The 8,343-nt window shown below is 40.5% G+C and overlaps 1 protein-coding gene across 1 annotated transcript; it reads left to right on the top strand.

The window, feature by feature from the left end:
• Positions 1 to 1,021: 1,021 nt before the first annotated feature.
• On the top strand, positions 1,022 to 8,343 carry FAM168B (family with sequence similarity 168 member B). Its single transcript, XM_010716627.2, has 4 exons — positions 1,022 to 1,130; positions 5,002 to 5,085; positions 6,259 to 6,401; positions 7,246 to 8,343. Exons 1-4 carry the CDS (start codon positions 1,025 to 1,027, stop codon positions 7,474 to 7,476), a joined length of 564 nt encoding a protein of 187 aa, XP_010714929.2. The 5' UTR covers positions 1,022 to 1,024; the 3' UTR covers positions 7,477 to 8,343.

Genomic DNA, 8,343 nt, shown 5'->3' with positions numbered 1-8,343 from the left:
CTTTAAGATTGTGCATCTCGAGGTGCAGAAGAGGAAGTGACTCAAATACCAGGTATCAGCAGTAGTGAGAAAATCTGCTTTCATAGCAAGGCCTCCTCTTGTGCCATCAGAACCTGTTTGTAGTGACAGACTGACACCTGCACTCACAGCAGCTGGAAATACACGCAGAGAATCAGAAGGCTGAAGGTAGTTGGGTTAAAATATGGGGGATTTTTTTTTTTCTAAAATATTAGAAGAGTAGTTGCAAACAGTTCTCTTGCAGGAGACACTTGGTGAGCTCTGATGTGATTTGTGTTCCTAGATGTACACAGACTTACTAGAAAGGCTTACACATCTGCAGTGCCATTTTACTTGCCTTGATGGTCTGCTTGAGGCCTGCTTGAAAACGGTGCTTGGTTTTATTCCTGACAGCAATGCTAATTATAGGTACCTTTATGGTGTGTGAATATACACAGAACAGAAATGAGTGGACCCGGTTGCCAGCTCATCTCATGCTCTGAAGAACACAGCAGTAATGGAGCTAGCTTTCAAATATAGGTCTCTTTCCACTTCTTTCTACAATACTTGGGCTGTTGACAACGGCTGCATTTAGTGGTGGTAAAGGATTGGAATCCTGGTCTTGTACCAATAGTAACAGACTGTGAGTATTTGCATCCCTTGGCTGGATGCTTCGATGAAGAAAAGGAGGAAACCAGCGTCAGTAGGTGGTAAGCAACAGGTTGTGGGAAGCCTGCTGCTCCTGCAGTGGGCTGTGGAGCTGTGTGCCATGGGAAGCTCTTCGGGGTGGAACCGTTTTGGAAGCATGAACTGAACAGAGAATACTGCGTTTGTGGGAGATTCTCTATCTGAATGAGAGTTAGTGATGCTTTGAAACATAATTCTGTGATAACTCCGTCTTGCTTTCTAACTGTGGTCTTCTGATGGTGTGAGCAGTGGAATTGCTGCTTTTTACTCCTTTTCTTCAGTTCTGCTTACATTTTTTAATTGTTGAGATGTCAAGCTTTCACTGTACTTGAGTAAATTTATGTTTCTTTTTTTTTTCCTGATAGTTACTGGAATCATGAATCCTGTGTATAGCCCTGGATCTTCTGGGGTTCCCTATGCAAATGCCAAAGGAATTGGTTATCCAGGTAACTCCCTTATTTTTGTTTTCAATTAAACTTTGGTCTGCTAGTCTCTGCAATCAAGGAGTAATTGCTCATTAGTGGGTTCTGTATATGGTGATCTTTTGTTTGTGGTTTCTTGTTTTGTTTTTAATTTAAAAAGTGGAATTTCAAAAGTTGTGTTAGTTGTACTGTTTTATAATCTTAACATGTCTTGCAAAGTAACTTATTTGGGGAGCTCACATCATTATCTCCTGCAAGATGAGGAACCAGTTTTCTTTATTCTAGTTGACTGATACTGTTAACAAGAATTAGAAGAGAAAGCAGCACTGAAGTTTGGACCAAGAAAATGACCAAAAAATACTTTAAAAACAGAGAAGTAAATGTATTTCTTGTTTTCCTTGCTTCTCACTTGTTTTCAGGTTTCTCGCTGTTTTCCACCCTCCTACCTAACTCTCAGTGTGAGGATTCTGGTTTCTGATCTCTCTGTAGTTCAGAACTTTAATAAAGCAATAATTAGATGTGGACAGACAAAACTTTCCAAGGAGACTGAAAAGAAACCATTTCCTCTGTGAAGCATTTCAAACAGCTTCTTGATGCAGATTTTTTTTTTTTAAACCTTTGTGGTAAAAGTTAATTATTCCATTCTAGGAGAGTCTGCGTGGTTGATCAACTCCACTTTTATGTATTGTGACTTTATGCATCAAAATGTGTTCCCTTCACAGTCAGGTCGATCTGTGTTGGGAGCTAGAAGTCATTCAGCACAACAGTTCATGTTAATAATCTCTGTACTGGTCTTCCTACTGATGTACAGTTGTAAAATTTGTGTTGCAACTTCAGTCAAGTACTGGAGCTCCTCTTTTCCATTTTTGTGTTCCCTCTTTAAACGATGATGTGTGAGTTTGCTTTTGATTAGATCTCTATAGGCCCTTCTATCTTTCTGTCTATTGATTCCATTTTAGGTACTTTTATTTTATCTTCAAGATAGTGTAGCTTTATGAATTTCTTCTACAGTATTGATAAGGCAAAAAAGTCCTGTATTGTAGTGCTTAAGTCTGTTGAGTGACTGGAATGGTTGTGAATTGTAAAGCTGATGCTGTGTAACTGTAAGTCTTGCAGGATGGTCTTACTCTCCATCTTAATTGGCTATATGGACTAGAATAATTTTATCATAAGGTGAGCAGCAGTTACTTAATGTCAATTGCAGTACGATTATCTCTATATTCATAATTGATTTGTCAAGTCTGTCTTCAAATTGAGATAAAGATTATTACAGTGTACATCACAGACTCACAGAATGGCTTCAATTGGAAAGCACATTAATAATAATCTATTTCCAACCCCTTGCCATGGGCTGACTGCCCCCTGCCAGCTCAGGCTGCCCAGGGTCCCATTCAAGCTGTCCTTGAGCACCTCCAGGGATGGAGCATGCACAGCTCTGGGCAGCAGTGCCAGGGCCTCACTGCCCTCTAGATAATTGATTTCTTCCTAGCATCTAATCTAAATCTCTCTTCCTTTAGTTAAAATCCATTCTCCCTGGTCCCCATCACTATTGGGCATTATTAAAAGTTGTTGTCCCCCATTTATAAGCTCCCAGTAAGTGCTGGATGGCCATGATATCCCAGGAGCCTTCTCTTTTCCAGGCTGAACAAGCCCAACTTCTTAAACCTTTCTGCACAGGAGAGGTGCTCCAGCCCTCTGAGCGTCTTTGTGGGCCTCTTCTGGACCCGCTCCAGCAGCTCACCTTTCTTGTGCTGGAGTGCTGCAGGTGGGGCCTCGTAAGGGCAGAGAAGAGGGGGACTGTCCCCTCCCTTGCCTTGCCAGCACCCCTCTTTTGATGCAACAGGGTGCTGATACTAACTGATATTTTTATCTCCTTTCATTTTCTAAGCAAGATTTATATTTACCAGGGTTTCCCTTGTACTTAGAACTGTTCACACGTTGCTTTTCAGTCATCGTTTAGTCTTATCTAAGTGAATTGAAGTACTGCTTACGAAAATGGACTATTACAGACCTGTAAGTAGCATTTAAACAACACAGGAACGATAGAATAAAAGATGGGAAGTTATAGATACTACTGTCTGTATATACATGGATAGATCTGCTGGTCTTTGCATTGCCATAAACTGGAATAACTGAATACACGGAATTTAAGGAAAGTTGGTGTAAATGTTGCTTGAATTGCTGTATTTCAAGCTGGTGACTTTACATTCTTGCATGCAGAAGTTAGTCAGTTTCTGGAAGTGTGACTCCTGAGTTCAGCCTTGTCAGTTCTGCCCGTGTTGCTGATAGAGCTTACTGAGCTGTCTCATCCACACTTAAAGACCATAGAATAAACACAAAACATCCTGTAAAATGAAAAGTAGACCAGCATATCCCCCATAGACATAGGGGGCTTGGAACTAGGTGATCTTGAAAGGACCCTTCCAACCCAAACCATTCTATGATTCTGTGACATCATTTTTTCTTTAAAATAATTGCATGACTAAGTTTCCTTCTCTTGCCTCTACTAATGTAGAAACTACAGATTCTCCTTTCAGGGTCGTTGAATTTACGTGGATTGCATGATAATAGAAAGTAATGAGCATACAGCTAGGAGGAGTTGTTATTTGAAGGCGCTGTGTCTGAAAGGCTGTTGCATATTTAATAGCTGCTTGTGTTGCACTACATCTATTTGAAGTTGTTGGATTGGTTTACAGTAGCAAGGAATCAATATCCAAGTGTTCTCATGTGGATTAAAGTTGTATCTAGAAGTTAAAGCTGCTGTTTGGTGCAACTGAACTTCTCTGGTTCAGAGCTCTTTGTGGAGCTAAACCTGTGAAGAATGGAGAACTGAAAAGTTATGTAAGAAACAATGCTGCAGTTGTGCAGTCAGGTTGTAGAGCTGTATGGAGGACTTTTGCTAGGAGCTGGGGAGTTTGAAATCTTCAGAGCTGTTTGCACTCTGAAAAGTTGTTATGACTTGTGTGTTATCTTTGATTTTAAGCCTAATGCTTCTCTTAAGTGGTCAGAATGGATCCGGCTGACAGCAATGCCAGTTGTACGTATCTTGATAAATTTGCAAAGTGCTTTCTAAAACTTAGTCAGTCCCAAGGTAAGCATAGCTTTTGTTGCAGAGAGTAACTCTAAGGACTTCGGAGTTTGAGAAAGCAGGGATGCTTCAAATGTGAGAAACGTTTTGAAACTGGCAGTGATGATGTGAATAGTCACTGCATTTTATCCATAAAATCTGAAATATCTCAATGAAATTATTTAGTTAAAATCTAGCAAACTTTGTATCTTTGAAATGTCAGTTGCATAATAATTTAGCCCTGATGGTTCACGAATGCTGGTGCAGAAGTATTTCCCTGTGTTTTGCTGGTGCCTGAGTGGATCACTTATTGTTTCTGTTGAGTATCTGTGTTTTAGCACAGTGCTAAAACATTGTCTTCTATCACACCTGAGTGTAGTGTATCTGTATCAAAAGCAGCTGAGGCTGCTTTGCATTTTCTGCTTGTGATCTCTCTCTCTCCTGGGAAGTCAGAGGTGCTCTGACTTTAAGGGATTTCATTATTTATGTGAAATAGAGGTTGTTTTTTGTTTGTTTTTTTTTTACCAGATGAACATTTTCATCAGGTCATAAAACTTAGGGAATCTTGGATATTGCACAGAACTCTGTTGTCTGTCTAACTTAATACTGTGTGGCCAACATTAAGGTTTGCTGAAGAGAATGGCCCTTGTGACTGCCGAGCTGTCCCCTTCAGCTTCAGGTGGCTTCAGAGAGGAGGGGCACACTGAGAAAGCATCATCAGAAGGCATCTGCTGGTTCATCTCAATTAAAGGGTGTACAGGAAGAATAAAGTTTGGTTAGGCTTTGCAGTCAATCTAGAAAATAACTTTGATGTACTCTTTCTTCCAGCTGGCTTCCCAATGGGCTATGCAGCGGCTGCTCCTGCCTATTCCCCTAATATGTATCCTGGAGCAAATCCTACCTTCCAAACAGGTATGTGTAATAGGTGTGTCTAAGCAGTAACCTGAAATTCAGAAGTTACTAGAACCAAGAACTAAGAATGAAGAAAAGCTGTTGGGGCTTACAGGAACACCTACTCTGTGGGTTTTCTAGTGTCGCCCATGTAAGACCTGAGATTTCTTTAGTGCACAGGTGCTTTCTTGGAGTAGGTCAAAGCTGTTTTTTACTACCCTATCATTAGTGCTGGGTGCTTCAGTTAACGTATTCCCACACTGATAGTATAATTTAGGGGTTGTAATGTGCAACGTACTGTGGCAGCAGTGGTGCTTTTCATAGGTCCATTGCATTCTTCATGAAATCCTGAGACTGTGCCTCTGATGAGGGCTGCAGGAATTGTGAAAGAATTGTCTGTCTTTAGGTAGAACCTGAGCCAGCAGTTGCTACTTATACCTGCAGAAGTGGAGTTGCCATCTTGCTGTAATGTATAAAAATAATTCTTAAGTGATTATTAAGGGTATGACTATATCTGGAGTATACTGAAAGGAAATTTAAAGATACTCAAGTGCCTTTGGAGTTTAGTTTGCAGTTGCAGTGAACCACAACATTGATATTTTAAAGGTAGGATCTCTTTCATACTTGCCTTTGGTAGTCCAGAAAATGCCAACAAGCAAATATGAATAAACTTCAGTTGAAGTGGAGGAGTCATGTTTTTGTCTCTGTTCTCCAAAAAGCCATCTTGAGGTCTTAGAAAGGTTCTGACCTTAGAAACTGTTTTTCTTGTGCTTTGTTTCTTCTTCTGGAGAAGGTAGCTACCCATCATCTCCTGTCATTACAATATTGGTTGTGCTGAGATGGGCGGATATTAACATGTACCAAATTCTCCTGTGTAGGAGTACTGTCTAATACATTGAATCCAGATGTTTAACAACACTGCTACTAAAATCCAAAGCCACTTTTTATACAAAATCCAGTGAGTGGAAAAGCAAGTGGATGCAGTAATACAGTAACTCTTCATTCTTAGTTGAGACAGTCAAGTTGAGACCCGTACTGTCTATAAAATATAACTTGTACATGGATATTAAGGCTAGGCTACTCACACGAAGACAAAGGAAATCAGCAATTAAGAAAATTGCTGCCTGTGACATCAGAAAGCAGTGCACTGACACTTTTTTCATATTTTTAATGCAAATTTACCTTTGTTTCCAGGTTATACACCAGGCACTCCTTATAAAGTGTCTTGTTCACCCACCAGTGGTGCAGTCCCGCCGTATTCCTCATCACCAAATCCCTATCAGACTGCTGTGTATCCAGTCCGAAGTGCCTATCCACAGCAGAATCCATATGCACAGGTAGGTGATCAAAGCCAAACAACTCTTATCTGGTTGGGTGCTGCTTTGCCTACACTGTAATATCTGCTTGCATTTTATTCCTTCGTGGGGTTGAAGAGAATAATTAGCTGCCAACAGTGAGAATTCTTAATGCAGTCATTTACATGTGTGCACTTTTATGTTTCATTTTACACGATGGTTACACTCTGCTCATTTATAAAATGTTCAATGTTTGAAGGCAGAGTAGTTTCAGTAGCTTGAAAAATGAGTGCTAGAAACTGTAACTACTACAGCAGTTTGTCAAAAATGGTCATAAGCTAGCACTATTTTTTTTTTTTGATGTCTCTGTTATGGCTTAAGGAGTTATCAAGTTGGCTTCAAAACTCTTGAAAATTGTTGAGACTATCTTAACAGGCAAACTGTTGAGAACTGCTAGAAAGGACAGAATGAAGAAGCTTTGATAAACATGGTATTTGGGGGAAAAGTAGGTGCTTCTGTAGAGGAAATTCGCATGGTGTGTTGGTTGAAGGGGATTAATGAGCATGTAGCAGGGTTTATCCAGACTGCTCAGTGTATTTGGATTTGTCAGAAACCTGGGATTCTTTAACCAAAACCAGTTGAATAAAAAGTTGTGAAAGATGTTCTTTCATGTGTTAATGTATGAAAAGATGTGAAACAGAGACCTTATTGCTGAAGGTGCAGACAGCATGGGAGAGCTATTTTTGCCTCTGCCATTGAATGTTATACTAAGTGCCTTAAAATGAAGGGCTAAATGTTACCACATTTGTTAGTGAAAGAAGATACCATGTTTTTTATTTTCCCCAAAAGGTACACAGTAATTGCTTAACTTACTTTTTCTCAACAGCAAGGCACTTACTACACACAGCCTTTATATGCAGCACCACCCCACGTAATTCACCACACCACAGTTGTGCAGCCTAATGGCATGCCAGCAACCATGTACCCTGCTCCTATTCCACCACCAAGAGGAAACGGTGTGACCATGGGGATGGTGGCTGGGACTACCATGGCAATGTCAGCAGGTAGGTGGACTTCTAACCCTTGTGTCCTCTTCATGAAGCTCTGCTTTATTTGAGGGAAAACATTACTGCGTTATAAAATGCGATGCCAGAGACGTACTGTGCAGAATCATAACCTTAGTGCTATTAGAAGGGACTTTTGTAGGTTATCCAGACCAGCATCTTCACACTGACTCCACCCTAGATCTGGGTGGTTACTTTTCCAGTCATATTTTGATCATCTGTAGTGATGGAGATATTAGCATTATTGGTGTTACAGTAACACGGTAATTTTGTGTATCTTTATGGAATTTCATCTGTTTTTGTATCCTTTGCTTCTAATCAACATAAAGGCTCTGGATTCTTCCTCTCCAAACCTTCCTCTGTGCCTGGATGAAGACAGCAGCCTTTAAAGGCTGAACCAAGCACTTTGCTCTCAGGCCGCCCTTCTATTGCTGACCTCTGTGTGTTGAGATAACGTTCTGTGTTTGCACTGCACGGGGGTCCTTTCTGTCATGGGCAATTGTTAGGAAAGCTTGCTTCCTAACTCCACAGTCTTTGAGTTACAGAGTTTTGGAGATGATGTTTAACTGCTATGTCGACTCATCTGTGAGTCTTTTTCTGAGGAGTGTTGTGCTTTGTTACTCAGTGTAACTCACTAAGGATTGTCCACATTCTCTCAAATGATTCTCAATTCTGTAGTTTATAAAATGAGTGCCGTGAACTTGTTTCCAGATTATTCTTTATCTCATCAAATTGATCATTTAGTCTGGGGGAATCTCAGATCTAGGGAAGTAACAGAAACTGAACTAACTGGAGTGCTTTCAGTTTCGTGTGTGGGCACGCTTATGCCAGGTATTTTTTATCGTTAGAAAGCACTGCAGAGTGAAGCTGTTAAGATCCTGCTATCTCAGCCTGTTTCTGAACCCCCCCTTTGTCTGTAA

Source organism: Meleagris gallopavo, chromosome 11 (assembly GCF_000146605.3).
Source record: "Meleagris gallopavo isolate NT-WF06-2002-E0010 breed Aviagen turkey brand Nicholas breeding stock chromosome 11, Turkey_5.1, whole genome shotgun sequence".
NCBI lineage: Eukaryota > Metazoa > Chordata > Aves > Galliformes > Phasianidae > Meleagris > Meleagris gallopavo.
This window is presented reverse-complemented; position numbering and strand designations above follow the sequence as displayed.